This window comes from Pipistrellus kuhlii, unplaced genomic scaffold (genome assembly GCF_014108245.1).
Source record: "Pipistrellus kuhlii isolate mPipKuh1 unplaced genomic scaffold, mPipKuh1.p scaffold_m20_p_49, whole genome shotgun sequence".
NCBI lineage: Eukaryota > Metazoa > Chordata > Mammalia > Chiroptera > Vespertilionidae > Pipistrellus > Pipistrellus kuhlii.
The window spans coordinates 849,185-867,361 of NW_023425550.1; the positions used below are offsets into that span (position 1 = coordinate 849,185).

Genomic DNA, 18,177 nt, shown 5'->3' on the forward strand with positions numbered 1-18,177 from the left:
ATAGATAGGGGCAGTATCATGGGAAAGGAAAATAAAACCTGGGAACCCAGCTAGGTGGAGTTACTGAGGCACCCCAACTGGGAAGGGAAGGAAGGGCACTCCAGAGGCATGAACTTTAAAAATGTATGAATGTTCCTAAGACAGGCAGCTTTCAGATAACCAATCACAGATAATAAAGCATAAAAACCAATCCCAAGATGCTGCTAAGTCAAAATTCTTTGAAAGGACCAATCATGAACTAACAAGCATATATACATATATTTAAAAAGTGGCAGCACTTTCTCTTCTCACTCCCCCGCCTCTCCCCCTCTCCCCTCATGCACTGGGAGCTCCTATGGCAGATGGATTCCATGGGGGGGGGGGGGGGTTCTACACATGGACTAATAGATTTTAACACCAAACTGTAACATGGAAAGAAAGCTTTGGACACTGGCCTGCTCTTGAAACCTTTTCCAGGTTCCACTTGGAATCTGCTGCACCTATTCCAGGCCTGGCTTCTTTCAATAAACTTCAGTTCCACTATTTTTGTCTGTGATTTTTATTCTTCAATTTCACGAGACAATGAACTTGAACTCAACATCCCACATTTTGGTATCACCAGCAACTCAGCATTGCACACTGGAGTGGCTGGTGCAAAGAAAACTAAGACTGCCTTCCAGGATCTGCATAAGTTCTGGGATCCTGGAGCTTTATCTGCCAGCCCAGGCACAGGGAAAGCATTTAATCAGCGTATTCTATCCCAGAGTAAAGCCTCTTTGTCACACTGACAAGTCCAGCTAACTGGTTCTCACCACTCAACCCAATAGCCTGGGACTGTTCTGACTGGGGTTGTAGAAGAAAGGAAGTTAGGGGAAGGGGAGGACACATCTTGTGGGAAAGAAGGTTTCCCCTCTCAGAACCTTTGTTTCTTCAGAGTAATGTCATCCTCACTGAGGAATGAGATATGAAAGACTGTGCATGACATATAAAAGGCCATGGATGAAAGTGACTCTTGCCATTATCACTGCTAGTGTAGGGAGGACTGCTGAGTTCCAATCTCTCTGGAGAAGGACTAGGTAGGTCCAGAAGTCTTCCTTCCTCAAGACTGCAGAGCATGGAGGGGGTTGAGGGTAGGGAGGAAAGGAGAGGACTTGGTGATCACTTCAAAACTCTTTCCAATCAGATTACTTGAGTTTTCCATTATAGCCTAAAGGGTGTCAGGAAGAAGAAAAGTCACACACACACACACACACACACACACACACACACACACACAAAGCTTTTTTGTTATTTTGGGAAAATGAATGTGGCTCAAGGGAAAATAGGAACCATTCTATGAAAAGAATATTGATCAAGTAAAACAATTTTGATTAGAAAGTGGAACTTAACTACGCAATATATGTTTAGGGGAGGACAGAAGTACCACAGTTTCTAGTGGATTGTCAGTAGACATTCTGAAGATGCAGAGGAAGAAGGGGGCCTCTTTTTGACATGCACTTCATCAAGTGTCCCTTAGATAAGAGCCTTATAAGCCAGGCAGAAGGGGGAATCTCAGAAAATATATGTGCTTAATGTTTCAAATGGGAGCTCAGTGGAGTATAGTAATATCACTGGAATTTAGTAATCTGCTCAATCTAATTTCCTGGGGCCTGCCGAAACCGGTTTGGCTCAGTGGATAGAGCGTCAGCCTGCGGACTGAAAGGTCCCAGGTTCAATTCAGGTCAAGGGCATGTACCTTTGTTGCTGGCACATCCCCAGGAGGGGGTGTGCAAGAGGCACTGATCTATCAATATGATTCTCTCTCATCGATGTTTCTAACTCTCTATCCCTCTCTCTTCCTCTCTGTAAAAAATCAATAAAATATATTTAAAAAATAATTTTCTGGGGCCTTAAAATTTTTTTCATTGATAAGAGAGAAGAGGGGGAGAGAGAGAGAGAGAGAGAGAGAGAGAGAGAGAGAGAGAGAGAGAGAGAGAGAGAGAGAGAACATCCATTGGCTGTCTCCCACAAGCCTCTAGCCTCTACTGGGGATCAAACCCACAACCTGGACATTTGGAATCGAATTGATAACCTCTCAGTGCCTGGGATGACACCCAACCAACTGAGCCATACCAGCCAGGGCTCCTTGGGGCTTTAAGTCCTGCAAATTGATGCTGGTCTCAGCAAAAAACAAAAACAAAACAAAACAAAACACACAACAAAAAACAACAACCACAAAACAAAACACACACACACACACACACACACTCACAAAAACACACAAAAAACAAAACAACAACAACAAACAAACTCAAAAAACAAACAGAAGAGAAGCACACGTGAGGTCTTAGAATCTTTCTGACTTGGGTTAGTGTAAAATTGTCTCCTCATTTGTCTCCTTTTACAGAAAGTTCCAATGATATTCTTTAGTGATTCTACAGAAAAAAAAAATGGTGCTGCTGGTATGTTTCATCGTTGCTTATGTTTGTGCTTCTTTAAATTTTTAGAGAGTCACATCTTCTCTGGCCCTCCACCCATTTTCTTGTGTCATTCCAGTCATGCCTAACTTGAGGAGGTGGTACTGGTACCTTTACATAACTCATGGACCTCCCTCTGCCTGGGATGGATTACAGAAGTAATATTAGACAGTCCTGACATGACTCACCAGTTAAGATGGCTGAATTATTTAAATAAAAAAAATAACAAGTTTTTCTGATTGCTTGCTGATTATAACATTATGTAAAAACAGCTAGATGGATGTTCACCAAATTTGAAGGTGATTTCAGATGATCTGACATAAAATATAGGTTACATGGAATATGGAAAATTTATTTGGGCAAGTCCTGGAAAGGACCCCCCCCCCCAAAAAAAAAAAAAAAAAAAGAACAATATACTAACTCTTCCAGGGAAGCCGAAATAGAAGTTTTCAGACTTACCCAAACCTTATCATCAATACCATCGGTAGAAAATACACAATGGTTTCAAATATGAGCTCACATCCAAACACGTATCTCAAATGATGGGGGCCAATTTGCAGACAAACTGCTACTTGCAAAAGCAGCCCTACAGTGCAGTCTATCTCAGACTAATGGGTGACAAGTATTTTTTTTAATGGGTCACAAATGTCCTGAGTAAATACAGAGTGCTGGCCAAAGCCAGTAGAAAACATGCACAAGCCAGTTTCTAACAGGGACAAGATGGCAAGGTGATAGCCACGGGGCAAACAGGGCTCCTTGGGTCTTAAATCAATACATGTGCTCTCCAAAGCTGACCAAGCCCCTTGATAAGAAAAAGGTTGAGAGAAAGGAAGGAAGGAAGGCCCTTTATCTACCAATGCCACGTCCTCAGATTTGTCTCATATAGGATGAGCCAGAGGCTGTGGCCCTCAGTCTAAGGTAATATACAGGGTATCCAGTTAAATTTAAACTTCCAAAGAAATGGATAATTTGTAGTATAAGCATGTCCAAATATTAAAAGAACATACTTATACTAATATTTTTAAAATATATATATATTTTATTGATTTTTCACAGAGAGGAAGAGAGAGGGATAGAGTTAGAAACATCAAACAGCTGCCTCTTGCACTCCCCCTACTGGGGACATGCCCTCAACCAAGGTACATGCCCTTGACTAGAATCGAACCTGGGACCTTTCAGTCCACAGGCTGACGCTCTATCCACTGAGCCAAACTGGTTTCGGCTATGCTAATATTTTATTTGTATTTATTTGAAGTTCAATTTTAACTGGGTATCCCACATTTTTATTTGCTAATGCAGGCAATCCTACTCAGGTAGGCTATAAGCGGGACTCTCGCAGCAGAAAAGGAGCGTGATAGGACCTATGGTCCCTGAGAGAGCCATATAGCTCTCTTTCCATGGAGCTGGACAGATTATTATCAGGCATTGGGCCAGGAGCCCCATTGCTAGAAATAAGGCACAGGGTGGAATTTAGTCTGAGGACCAAAGCAAGATTTTGTGAACTAGACAAGTATATAAAATCCCATAAGGACCGTACCCTCAGGAGCACTGAATCACTAAGTGCTAGGTCTAGAAGTCCTTAAATTGCTGGAGGCTAGGTAAAGGATTGGGTTAAGAGCAGGGTTTCTCCAAGAGGGGTCCCTGAGTCACTTGCCATCAGAATCACCTGGGACACTTGGGAAACATAGAGATTCCAGGTCCCTACCCCAGACCTACTGAATCAGAATCTTGAGGGGGCAGGCTTAGAAAGCTACATTCTCCCTAAGCACTCCTGGTGGCTTTAACATGCACTAAATTTGAGAACAGTGCCTTAGAGATGGGAACAATGTGTGCAAATATTAATAATCAGTAAGGCATAATGTTAAGGCACAGACTCGGGAGCCAGACCTCTCAAGCTAGACTTCTGGCTTTACCATTTATTATCTGTGTGACCTAGGGCAAGTGGCATAACTTCTCTGAAACTCAGTTTCTTTATTTGTGAAATGGGATAATAATTTTGCTTGTCAGCGATCAGTCTCAAACCTCAGAGGGAAAGTAGGGGAGGGTGGGGGTAAGGCGAAGAGATCAACCAAAGGACTTGTGTGCTTGCATATGGGCCTAGCCAGTGGCCATGGACAACAGGGAGGTGGGGGCGTATGTGGGGAGGGGTTTGGGATGCAAATAGGGGGGATGGGGACAATTATGTGATACCATAATCAATAAAATTTAAAAAAAGGAAAAAAATAATTTTGCTTGTCTCATAGGACTAATGTCAGAGTTAAATGAGAACATATGAACAAACATGTTGAGCAGTGTCCGGAATCTAGGAAGCACACATACATTCATGTTAGCCATTATTAGGGGAGGAGTGGTGAAAGAGGTGAAAGAGGATTATTTTGCCCCCTGAGCATCCCCCATGTCCCATTTCTTGCAGTAGAGTGGGCTGTAGGAGAGCTCCCAGGGCAAGGGGCTTGTTGCAACAGAAGTCATGAGGATGAGTAATAAGAGGAACAGTCTTTAAATGCACGGATGATCCCGCTTGGCTAGAAGGAGAAGTTAAGAAGTAGATATTGTTTGTTAAGCTCTAATTAGCAGATAAATGTACAAGGGGAAGGGAGTCCAAGTGTTACTGCTGTAGGTGATTAATGTGCTTCTCGCCTCCCTTGTAACCCTTTGATTTAAACCACTTAAGCTGTGGTCTTTATCAGGCACTACAATCCCGGAAATATGGGCTGCTAATTATTTTGGTGAGGCCCTGCTCTCTGTAATGACTCAAGCGCAGGGAGAGGGAGAATAAAGTGTTTCTAGCCATGACAAATGAAGCCCAGAGGACGTGACTAGACATAGTCTCTTTAGGAAAACAACAATAGTAAAAAGCACAGCACCTGTCACAAATTGTTCTTGAGTCTGTTGATGTCATGACCTGGCTGGCCCCTAGTTCCAGTGACTTGATTCTTGTCAAAATCCCTGCTCAGTTCCTTTGAGACTGCAGCCTTTTCCCTGAAATTCTGCTCTAACCCTCGACTTGGAACCAGATCTTCCCCAGCCTGGGATGGTTCCACAATCTGCTGAAACCCAGCTTCCCCTGCCTGAGGTCACCAGCCACCTGTGCACTTCCATCTGACCTGTCTCTGGACCAAGCATCATTCTGACCAATGTCAAGAAATCTGATCATTCCATCTTGTGGAAAACATACAAACTGTGTCAGTGAAGCTTCTCGAGGAGCAGTGAAAGGCAAACCCCTGTGTATGCCCCTTTCCATCTGATACTCTGTCACATGTCACAGTGGCCTGGGATGTTGTTGAGTTCCCATTGGGTGGCTATTTCTAGGAATTAGAGGCTAGAGTCAAGGGCTCTGACATCTCATAGAGCCTCTGTTCTCTATGAAAGTACAACAGAATAGAGTTTAGACAGAATATTAGAAACTTTCAGAATGAGAATCATAAAAATAGCTACTGGTTGTTGAATGTTTACTCTCTTCTGGATAATGTTCTAAGTGCTTACGTGTATTACCAGTTAACTCTGCCATTGACACTATAATGAGGCACTATAATTACCTGCATTATATAGCTTAGGAAACTGAGACACAGAGAAGCTAAGTAACTTTTCCAATGCCACACAGCTGACCAGTGGCAGAACTGGGTTCAGGCTTTTTATATATATATTTAATTGATTTTTCAAAGAGAGGAAAGGAGAGGGATAGAGAGCTAGAAACATCGATGAGAGAGAAACATCGACCAGCTGCCTCCTGCACACCCCGCATCCCGCAGCCAATGTACATGCCCTTGACAGGAATCAAACCTGGGACCTTTCAGTTCGCAGACCGACGCTCTATCCACTGAGCCATACCGGTTTCAGCTCAGGCTTGTTTTTATTTTCAAGAAGCTAAACACATTCTCTATTCATTAGGCATCTAGAATGAGTTCATGAATGAACAGAGAATGTTTTGCTTGTATTCAACCCAAAATACATTTTCATTATTACTGGGGTTGTACTGCACTGTCATTTTGCCAGTTTTCATATATTAGTGTGTCAATCAATGGTTTAATGTGGATTTAGCAGGGAGCATTGGCCAAGAAGGTTGGAGTGCTTGGGATGGCCCTTGGGTGCCCAGCCTTCCCTGAGGGAGGGGGCAGGTGTGAGATGGCACTAAGAGGCCCTCTCCTTCACTATTTTGGGCTGGGGACTGCTTGCAGCTAAAAGAGAATCCAAAATGTTCATAGCAATAGTACTCAGAATAGTCAAAAAGTGGAAACAACCCAATGGTCCATTAACAAATGACTGGATAATCAAAATGTGGTCTCTCATCCAATGGAATATTATTCAGCCATCAAAAAGGCAGGAGGTACTGATACATACTGCAACATGGGTAAACCTTGAAAACATTGTGCTAAGGAGAAAAAGCCAGACACAAAAGGACAAGATTATATGATTTCGTTTATATAGAATGTCCAGAATAAGAATTGTCAGATCCACAGAGACAGAAAGCAGATTAGTGGTTTCTAGGAGCTGAAGGATGGGAGGAAATAGGGAGTAACTGCTAATGGGCCTAGGGTTTCTTTTTGGGGAGATGAAAATGTTTTGAAATTAGACAATGCTGATAGTGGCACTACTTCGTGAATGTACAGAAAACCACTAATTGTGTACTTCAAAAAGGTGAATATGCTATATGACTTTGTCTCAGTAAAATCAACCAATCAAACAAACAAAAAACTAGAACAACAAAAAATCAGAACAGATTTCTAGTATTGAAAAATCCAAGTCCTGCTGAAACCGGTTTGGCTCAGTGGTAGAGCGTAGGTCTGCGGACTGAAAGGTCCCGGGTTCAATTCCGGTCAAGGGCATGTACATTGGTTGTGGGCACATCCCCGGTAGGGGGTGTGCAAGAGGCAGCTGGTCGATGTTTCTCTCTCATCGACGGTTCTAGCTCTCTATCCCTCTCTCCTCCTCTCTGTAAAAAATCAATAAAAAATATATTTAAAAAAAGAAAAGAAAAATATAAGTCCTACTGGGTCATGGTCAAGCAGTGTCAAAATAGGGGCCGGGGGATCAGCTTAGTCTGCTCACTCCTCAGTCCCAGGGAGGTTCAGGCCGTGTCCAAGGAGAATTCCCAGCACCCTGGTCCTCCTGGGGCTGTGGAGCCATCGCATCTTGGAAGTACAGTGCACTGAAATATAACAATGCCTGAAATAACAGTTTGCCAGCTCTCTTAATAGGATTGGGGAGGGGAGGGTGCAGAGGAGATTCCAGTGTCTTAAGTCACTATAATGCTTGTTTTCTCTTTCTCCTTCAAATGTTTGTTTATTTGCATTTAAAAAAATCCCTCCTTGCCACAAGTGAAAGGACTAAACAGGCACCAGTAGCCTGTGGTGGACAAACTACTACTCCAAGGCATGGCTGGGCTTTTTGGCTGCTGCCCCTTCTCAGGGCTCACAATTGTCTAGGGAGGATAACGGAACCGATTCTTGAGCTGAATTTACGGATAAATCCTGACTAAGTCCAGCCCTGAGAATGCACAGACTATGTGGAGCAGTGAGATAATGAATGTGAAAAGGCTCCAGGTAAAAGATGGTTATACCTAAGGGTTCTCTTCTCATTAGGGATCGCAGGATAGCGCACCCCCTCTTCTCTCTCTCTCTCTCTCTCTCTCTCTCTCTCTCTCTCTCTCTCTCTCTCTCTCGTGCGCGTGCTCGCGTGCGTGCGTGTGCGTGTGTGCGTGCTTGTGTGTGTGTGTGTGTGTGTGTGTGTGTGTGTGTATGTGTGTGTGTGATTCATCTTCAAACAGGGACTCATTCCTACTTGGGCTTTTAAGCTTGACAAAGTGTGTGCAATCTAGTTTGTCTGCAGGGTCTGTTTTTCTGTTAAAGATCCCTGAACTTTGAAGTCCCTCATGGAATCCGCCCGCTGCCCCCCCCCCCCTTTCAGCCCCTCTCCGGGTGGGGCAAGAGGGCTGCGGAGTCCAGATGGTGGCGCTCAGGGGCAAACAACCCCCTCTCCCCTACTTCGGCAAGACAAATCAGGAAAACTTACAAGGTGTTTAGCTGAAATTTTCTGGGAGGCTTCTCAACAAGAGCCGTAATTTTTACTAACGGGCAGAAATCCACCCTAGTGACCAAGGCTGTTGAATGAGCAAGTGTGAGAATCTCGCTCTTTTAGCCGGGACCATTAGGATTTCCTGGCCAGAGCTCTGCTTGCCTAGGCACGCCCAGGGAACCTGGATGCCTGGGGAGGAGGATCCACTGTGCTAGGGAACAGCCTGACCCAGAGGGAGATGAAATGAGAACCTCGGAAGGAAATGGCAAGGGAGAATGATCGAAATGAGTTGTGCCTGGAATGGGGGTAGTGGTACTGGTCCCCTGGTGGCTTCGTGGCTGAGCCTCCCTGTGGCACCTCAGCCCCGTCCCACCTCTGAGCTGCAGTTTAGCTCCAAGAGCTTTCCCGTGCTTTGCGCCACCAAAGGAGCACAGGAGCCAGAGCTACTCAACTCTGGTTTCTTTTGAGAAGCAGCGCCGAAGAGAAAGGCTTTCTTGGTGTTTTCCTTTTTTTTTTTTTTTTTTTCCCAATGCAGCATCTGAGCTCCCGCAGCCAGGGTGACTGGCAGCTGGGAAGGGGATGAGCTTCCGCTCTCGCTTGCCCCAAAGCTGTGCTGGAGCAGCTGCCTCCCCTTGTTTCCAGAGTACAGGCTCTATCCCGGCTCCCAGAGCCTGGCTCAGGGAATGTCTCTTCACGCAGAGCACAAATCTTTCCTGGACTGAGTGACCGCAGCCATTGATGCGAAGGATACCAATGGGCTCCTGTCAGCCACAGGAGAAGGGTTACATTCCCTACAGACGGGGGATATGGGGTTTAGATTGGGGTGGAAGCATCCAGCAGCTGTCCCCTGCTACCCTAGGAGTATAGAAGAGTTTGAAGTGCTGTGAGTAAGATGAACCTCTTAAGGAGACTGTGGGGGCATACACCCAGGGTTCAAAGGCCACTGGCCACCTTTCATACTCAGCTGGGGGCTTCAGAGTGGCTTGGGTTGATACTACAATCCAAGGAGGACCCAATGACCATGCTCTGCCGTTTACATTGCTTTGCAGAGTGTTTGCAGAGTGTTTGGAAGCAGAGAGAGAAGAATTTGCCAAACACGCATGCGCAATGGCTGGGGTGTCTGTGGGAGGGAGGTGGATTCTGAGCTTGTCAAAACTAAAAACACCTAGGGAAGGTCTATTCAATAGGGGGTTTCTGACTGGAGGGAAAGCACAAATAAGGCAGTCAGAAGCAAGATGACACCTCAATGTGGATTTGTCCAAGAGGAGGTGGTGACTAAACAGGGGTGGTCAGGAAGGTCTGATTGGCCAGGGGGTGGGATTTGGGGTGGGGCTAGGCCCCTCTAGAGGCTTTAAGAGCTCTACTGGGAGCGGGGCAGCACGCTGTCATTTGCTCTCTGTTTCTCAGAGGGGAAGCAGCTCTTCGAAGCAGCTCCCGGTGACAGAGTAGGTGTTTGCTTTCTGGACTGCCTGGGAGATCCTAACGGTCTCTGGCAGCAACATGGTGCCTACCTTGGCAGTCCCTACCCCATATGGCTGTATAGGCTGTAAGCTGCCACAGCCAAACTACCCTCCAGCACTAATCACTTTAATGTTCTGCTTAATGGTTGTCACCGTCGTCACAGACCTCACTGGGAACTCCTTGGTGATTTTGGCTGTGGGGAAGAGCAAGAAGCTCCGGAATTCTGGTAAGCTACCCTTCCTTCTCTCTATCCAACAGGCAGCCACTAGCAACACCTATGGTGTTAGTTTGTGCACTTGGAACAGGGAATCTATGGACAAGCTCTCACAGTGAATGTCCCTGCTCCCAATTTCCTGAGAATCTGAGCGGGTTATGTTATGCATGGGTCCCATAAATTTAGCGCTTTTCCAGGCGGCGGGAGCTCAGAGATTTAGCTTTGGGAAGCCAAGTGCAAAGCTCGCGCTGTGTGGCGGTTTGCCTGCTAGTCCTGCCTGTCAGGGACCAGATGCGGAGGAACGCGGCACTGTAACGGAGAGTCCGGCAACCACCTGTGGACAACAGGCGGAGCTGGATGCCACTGAGGTGGCCGCGCGGAGCCGAAATGGACGCGGGAGAGCAGCGGGGCTGAGACCCGCTCCCAGCTCCGCTCCGCTCTGGGAAAGTTAAGTTCTAGCGGCTGCCGGCTGGGAGGGCTGCGCAGCGCTTACCGGAGGAAGCACAGCAGCCGCGTCTTTGGGGGACCAAGTCCCCACTCTCCCCGGACCTGGGATCCAGGGTGCCTGGGTAGCTCAGGAGAGCGGAGCACAGACCCCCTGAGCCTGAGTATGGAACAGGTTGGTCTGAGCGCGCGGGAGCCCAGCTCCATCCGCCTGTCCCAGGGCGCGCGGTGGAGAGAGGCGAGAGGCAGGCAGGGCGCAGCCGGCTGCGGCAGCGAAGGAAAAGGCAGCGGAGATCCCCAAATCCGTAAGCAAGGTAGTGGGAGTCGCAGTGCGGGGCTATTGTGATGCTCGGGAGCCTGGGGTTGGACCGAAGACGGGGTTGCCGGAGAGTTGCAGAAGTGCTCAGGAGGATGGTGATGGGCTCAGCGAGTCTGGAGAGTGAGGGGGAGCCGGACCTGTTTGAGCGGGCGAGTGAGACTTCTTTTGCTGCCAGCCGGTGCTCAGGAAAGGGAGCCGGCTGCTAGCAGGATTGCGCGCGCGGAGAGGCGCCGGACGGTGCTGGGGGCTGAGACCTGGGCTGGGGGGTACAGGCAGCAAACATTGCAAAGCGGTGAATCCGCTTTACCAGCCAGTACTCCCGCTTTGCCAGCCGGTGCTCAGAGAAGGGAGCCGGTTGCTCAAAGTACTGCGCGCGGAGAGGCGCAGGAGGATGCCGAGGGCTGAGGGTACAGGCGGCAAGAATTGCAAAGAGGTGAACCCGCTTTGCCAGCGAGTGCTCCCGCTTTGCCAGCCGGTGCTCAGGGAAGGGAGCCGGCGGCTAGCAGGACTGTGCCCGCGGAGAGGGGCAGGAGGATGCTGGGGGCTGAGACTGTACCCCCAGCCCAGGTCTGGGGGTACAGGCGGCAAACATTGCAAAGCCGTGAACTCACTTTGCCAGCCGGTACTCCCGCTTTGCCAGCGGGTGCTCAGGGAAGGGAGCCGGCGGCTACAAGGACTGCGCGCGCGCGGAGAGGCGCAGGAGGATGCTGAGGGCTGAGACCTGGGCTGGGGGAACAGGCGGCAAACATTGCAAAGCGGTGAATCCGCTTTACCAGCGGGTACTCCCGCTTTGTCAGCCGGTGCTCAGGGAAGGGAGCCGGCGGCTAGCAGGACTGTGCCCGCGGAGAGGGGCAGGAGGATGCTGGGGGCTGAGACTGTACCCCCAGCCCAGGTCTGGGGGTACAGGCGGCAAACATTGCAAAGCCGTGAACTCACTTTGCCAGCCGGTACTCCCGCTTTGCCAGCGGGTGCTCAGGGAAGGGAGCCGGCGGCTACAAGGACTGCGCGCGCGGAGAGGGGCAGGAGGGTGCTGAGGGCTGAGACCTGGGCTGGGGGAACAGGCGGCAAACATTGCAAAGCGGTGAATCCGCTTTACCAGCGGGTACTCCCGCTTTGTCAGCCGGTGCTCAGGGAAGGGAACCGGCGGCTAGCAGAATTGCGCGCGCGCGGAGAGGCGCAGGAGGGTGCTGGGGGCTGAGACCTGGGCTGGGGGTACAGGCGGCAAACATTGCAAAGCGGTGAACCCGCTTTGCCAGCCTGTGCTCCCGCTTTGCCAGCGGGTGCTCAGGGAAGGGAGCCGGCGGCTTCAAGGACTGCGCGCGCGGAGAGGCGCAGGAGGATGCTGAGGGCTGAGACCTGGGCTGGGGGAACAGGCGGCAAACATTGCAAAGCGGTGAATCCGCTTTGCCAGCTGGTGCTCCCGCTTTGCCAGCCGGTGCTCAGGAAAGGGAGCCGGCGGCTAGCAGGATTGCGCGCGCGGAGAGGGGCAGGAGGATGCTGGGGGCTGAGACTGTACCCCCAGCCCAGGTCTGGGGGTACAGGCGGCAAACATTGCAAAGCCGTGAACTCACTTTGCCAGCCGGTACTCCCGCTTTGCCAGCGGGTGCTCAGGGAAGGGAGCCGGCGGCTACAAGGACTGCGCGCGCGCGGAGAGGCGCAGGAGGATGCTGAGGGCTGAGACCTGGGTTGGGGGTACAGGCGGCAAACATTGCAAAGCGGTGAACTCGCTTTGCCAGCTGGTGCTCAGGGAAGGGAGCTGGCGGCTAGCAGGACTGCGCGCGCGGAGAGGGGCAGGAGGGTGCTGGGGGCTGAGACCTGGGCTGGGGGTACAGGCGGCAAACATTGCGAAGCTGTTGAACCCGCTTTGCAGGTTGGGTTGGGAGATGGTTCAGAGGGAAAGAGGAGGGCAAAGGAGTCCAAATGCTGCCCTCGGGCCACGGAAGGGAGGGACCAGCGCTGGGGGGGGGGGGGGGGTGTCTCTGGCCAGGTTCTCTCTGGGACCCCGGGGTGGTATTGCAAAAAGATGGAAGCGGGTGGTGGTGTCGGAGGGGTTCGAATATCCACTAGACTTGGGAGTCAAGGCGCTAGGGAGAAGGTGATCAGTCTCTGGGGGATTCTTTTGCTGGGTCAAAGAATCAGAAACAGCGCGCAAGTTTCAAAATGCAGCGGAGGGCACGGAATCATTAAAAGTTTTCCTCTAAACTGTGGTGGATGTGTTTGACTTCCCCTTCATCCCCTGGGGATGCGGACCACACCCTTGACCTCACCTTTACAAGTCTGGTCCCTAGGGGCAGAACCACCCAGCCCAGGGTCACCTGAGAAGCCCATTTTTCTTTTCTTTAATTTTCTTCTTCCCTTTCCTTTTCTCCTTCCTCTCCTTCTATAATTCAAGTAAAGATTTTCATGTCTGGGTGGCTTTGTTTTTAAGACTTTGCCCTCTCTGTTTCCCGCTTCCCTTCGCCTAATTCATTACTTTGAGGGAAACCCTAGAAAAATCCTCTTGGGTGGAAAGCACCCAGGCTAATCGCCCTGGCAGCGCCAGTCAGCATGAGGAGGTGGAGGAGTCTTTCCTTTGTTCTTTGAAAAAATACTCATCCCCTCCACCCCCCCAGTCCCAGATGAAGTGCAGTGTTTTTCGAAACAAGCGCTAATTAGCAATGATGTGTTTCCAGAGAAAGAGCATTCTCCGCCTTCATTTGGCTTCTATTTAAGTTTCTTTCTTTCTTTCTTTCTTTCTTTCTTTCTTTCTTTCTTTTCTTTCTTCTTCTTTCTTTTTCTTTTGCTTCTTTCTTTTCTTTTCTTTTCTTTTTCTTCTTCTTTCTTTTCTTTCTTTCTTTTCTTTCTTCCTTCTTCTTTTCTTTCTTTCTTTTTCTTTCTTCTTCTTTTCTTCTTTCTTTCTTTCTTTCTTTTCTTTCTTTTTTTTTTCTCTTTCGTTCGTTTTTTCCTTCCCTTCCTTCCTTCCCTTCCCTCCTTTCCCCCTTCCTTCCCTTCCCTCCTTCCTTCCCTTTCCTCCTCCCTTCCCTTCCCTCCTTCCTTCCCTCCCTCCTTCCTTCCCTTCCTTCCCTTCCTTCTTTTCTTTCCTTTCCTTCCCTTCCTTCCCTTCTCTTCCTTCCCTTCTCTCCTTCCCTCCTTCCCTCCTTCCCTCCTTACCTTCCCTTCCTTTCTTTCCTTCCCTTCCTTCCCTTCCCTCCTTCCCTCCTTCCTTCCTTCCTTCCCTACCTTCCCTTCCTTCCCTTCCTTCCCTTTCCTACCGCTGCCCTATGAAACTGGAGTCCGACCCCCTACCCCCCTCACTTTCCTGTTTAGCAATGCCTGGTGTAGGGTGGCGAATGTGCTTGTGCGCTCAGAGCCTGGGCAGGCATCAAGTATGCACTTATGCTAATCCTTGAAGGATTTTCCTGATTAAAAAAAAAAAAAGCCCTACTCACTATTTCTTTGGTCTCAGACTAAATTTTACAGGGTTCCCTCTCTTCCCCTCAGCTTTTATTCTTATGTTATATCAGAAATAATAAATTTTCTAGGCTGAGTCTTAGATTCTTGTCTAATTCCGCTGGGAAAGACTGCCTAAAAAAAGGACAGTTCTCTGTGGACTTATTTGCATTAGGATTGCAGTGCTAGGCTAGAGAAGGCAGAGGTCTAATTTTGGGGGGTGCAGGGTATGAAAGCTTCCCGACATTACTCCAATCTCTCCCTCCCCCCACTTGCCATCCTGCTTCCTACAACAGCTTGATCTAGCTCACCTCCACCACCCTTTCCCATCTCTCCCAACACTACCCCCAGGAAAACACACACACACACACACACACACACACACACACACACACACACATTTGCATTTTGCTTTTGTCTAAAACTGTCTCTTTGTGTCGCTGTGTGAGTGTGAAGGGCTCCTCAAGTGGCTTTTGTACTTACTGCTTTTTGAAGAAATAATGTGGACAAAGAACCGGTCTCTCTAACCTGACTGTGCATCAGAATCACCTGGGAGATGTTTGTAAATAAAAAGAAAAACACAACTGTATTTCGTTGAAAGAATTCTAGAATTCTAATTGTCAAGATTCCTCGAGTGTAAACTTGTGTAGTTTTTCATACTTAATCGTTTATTCTTCTCTGTCTTTCCACCTCTCCCTCCCCGAATGTGTTTTTCAGGTAACATCTTTGTGGTCAGCCTCTCAGTGGCTAATATGCTGGTGGCCATTTACCCCTACCCTATGATGCTGCACGCCATGGCCATCGGAGGCTGGGATCTGAGCAAGCTACAGTGCCAGATGGTCGCATTTATCACAGGGCTGAGTGTGGTTGGCTCTATCTTCAATATCATGGCAATTGCCATCAACCGTTACTGCTACATCTGTCACAGCCTCCAGTATGAGCGGATCTTCAGTGTGCGCAACACCTGCATTTACCTGGTGGTCACCTGGATCATGACCGTCCTGGCTGTCCTGCCCAACATGTACGTTGGCACCATAGAGTATGATCCTCGCACCTACACCTGCATCTTCAACTATCTGAACAACCCCATCTTTGCCGTGACCATCGTCTGTATCCACTTTGTCCTCCCTCTGCTCATCGTGGGTTTTTGCTACGTGAGGATCTGGATGAAAGTGCTGGCAGCCCGTGACGCCGCTGTGCAAAATCCTGACAACCAATTTGCCGAGGCTCACAATTTTCTGACCATGTTCGTGATCTTCCTCCTCTTTGCAGTGTGCTGGTTCCCTGTCAATGTGCTCACTGTCTTGGTGGCCTTCAACCCAAAACAGGTAGCAAGCAAGATCCCCAGCTGGCTTTATCTTGCAGCCCACTTCTTGGCCTACTTCAACAGCTGCCTCAACGCTCTGATCTATGGGCTGCTCAATGAGAATTTCCGAAGAGAATATTGGACCATCTTCCATATTATTCGGCACCCTATTCTCTTCTTCTCTGGTGTCATACATGATATACGTGAGATGTGGGAGGCTGGTGGCCTGGCCCGTGCCCATGCCCGTGCCCCTGCCCTTGACCAAGCTCGAGAACAAGCCCGTGGACAAGACCGTGCTGCTCTGGAGGAAATACCAATGAGGGTCCTGCGTGTTCCACTACCTGGTAATGCAGCTGACCAACCTGAGCGTGCTTCTGGCCACCTCACACCAGTCTCTGTTCACTCCAGGCCTGACTGTGCCTACCACAAATCTGTTTCTGACCCCCACAAGTCTGTCATTAGCCACTCCAAGCTCGCCTCTGGCCACCACAAGTCTGCCACTGTCCACCGCAAGCAGGCCTCTGTCCATTTCAAAGATGACTATGTCCATTTCAAGCCTCCCTCTGTTCATTTGAGGGCTGACTCTGTTTATTTCAAGCCTGCCTCCAGCCACCCCAAGCCTATCCCTGGCCACCAAATCCCTACTGGAAGCCCCTCCGAGAGGCTCTTCAGCCCTGCCACCAGCCACCCTATACTCACCACTGGCCACATCAAGCCTGCCATCATTGGTTATCCTCAGCCCTCTGCTGCTGGGCTCACTATGTCCTGCTACCCTGAGCTCACTATGTCTTGCTACCCTGAGACCACTGCTGTTGGACACCTTAAGTGTGAAGTTACTAATCGCCCTGAACCTCTCTCCAGTCCTGCCACTGGCTCCCTCAAGCCTGCTGCCACCACTCACCCTCTTGATTCCACTGTTGTCACCACTGACAGCATTGATTACCGTGATGTTGTGGTTCTTGATGTTGATTCTTATGAAATGGCCATATGAAAAATGCTCTTAGGGGGTGGCCAAGCAATGGTCCACTTTCAAGTGTGTCTAGCCTATGTAACCTCACTGCATTTAAATATAGAAAGGCACGCAAACACTGACTCACAGCCGTGTTGTAAGCTAATTCCATCATTTAAGCATACTTTCTTGTATCACATACTTGTGTGTGTGTGTGTGTGTGTGTGTGTGTGTGTGTGTTTTGTGTGTGTACTTGCTATTTTAGAAGCCAAATTGCCATCAAGTTTGACTTCTGTTGTTCTGAGCCTACCTTTCCTTCTGCTGCTGGCCTTGAACCCACAGTGATCCTTGATATTTTAGACTGATTTTTCCCTACTCCCGTGCCCCCCTTTCTCCCCTTCCCTCATTTCCTCCTCCTTGTTCATGCTTCTTCCATCCTCTGAGGGAGGGATGGCAGAAGAGTGCATGTGCAATGTTGAAGGCTTCTGTAAAGTTAATGTGACCACAGTGCTTTATGTTTCTAAGTGTCTAATTCTATATTGTACATTTAATGACAGTCATAAAAGCAGATGTAATAAAGTACAAGTAATTGAAACAGTTGTTGCCAAATTCCAACAGCAAAATATGATCCATATTTAAAAATAACTTGATAAGCTCTTATTAAAATAGATTTTTATGCTTAGGAGATCAAAGGGAAAAATGAAAGACGTGGCCACAAGGAATTGTTTTTATTTTGTGAAAATTCAAACATCAGTGCTTATTTTTATAGTCAAATATGAATGGAAAGAATGACATGTTTTTACATTTTTTGTAGTCACTTATATTTTTTAGTATCTGCCAGGAATTTTTTTTTTCCATTTAGATTCAGAAAGACACACCCATTCATAAATTGGTTTCTACTAAAATGTAAATTTATGGTTGCTAGGATCAATTATAGTTGGGCTTTTAATATTGTAATTCATAATACACTATATCTCAGAGGTTGTTTTTTTTTTAAACTGACTGATGTTTTCACACAATCAGTTTTTATTTTTCATTCAAAAGGGAATTCAAGGTAATAACTGATAGCCAGAAGTCAATGAAGTCCTTCCATGGAAGTTGTAAATTGGTGTTTCTCTGAAAGGCTTTTCCTCCTGCCTTGTCCCTACCTTGGTTGAGAGGTGGAGAGGAAAAGATGGCGACACCAGCCAACCCCCCACTCCCTTGGTTGAAGTGATAAACAATGTTAAGTTATAGACATCTTGCATCAGCAGACCTGACAGCCCAAGAAATGATTTTTCCCCTAGGGTTCAAGAAAAAGTTGTTTTTTTTTAAATAAAAATTTCAATTATTGATTCAAATTGACATTTATAACAACACTTACTGTACAAAAGCTTGTAAGGATAAGTGGAAATGTGTTATACTGTCTTGATTCGATTCTGTGATTGTGGTAGCAGTTAAATAAAAGTGTTTTTGTGGCTTTGGTGTGCGATTTGTTGATAAATTCTTTTCTTCCACCTGGCTCACTTGTGGGGAGGGTTCAGAGGTGGGTGGAAAAGCATTGACCTTGGGGGAATCAAAAGATTTGTGTGCAAGTTCTATCCCTGCTACCAGCTTGCTACACCCCAA

The 18,177-nt window shown here is 48.0% G+C and overlaps 1 protein-coding gene across 1 annotated transcript; it reads left to right on the forward strand.

Moving 5' to 3' along the window:
* The first annotated feature begins 9,947 nt into the window (after positions 1-9,947).
* GPR50 (G protein-coupled receptor 50) lies at positions 9,948-17,240 on the forward strand. Its single transcript, XM_036413161.2, has 2 exons — positions 9,948-10,134; positions 15,032-17,240. The coding sequence occupies exons 1-2, from the start codon at positions 9,948-9,950 to the stop codon at positions 16,609-16,611; spliced, it is 1,767 nt and encodes a 588-aa protein (XP_036269054.1). The 3' UTR covers positions 16,612-17,240.
* Positions 17,241-18,177: the final 937 nt, after the last annotated feature.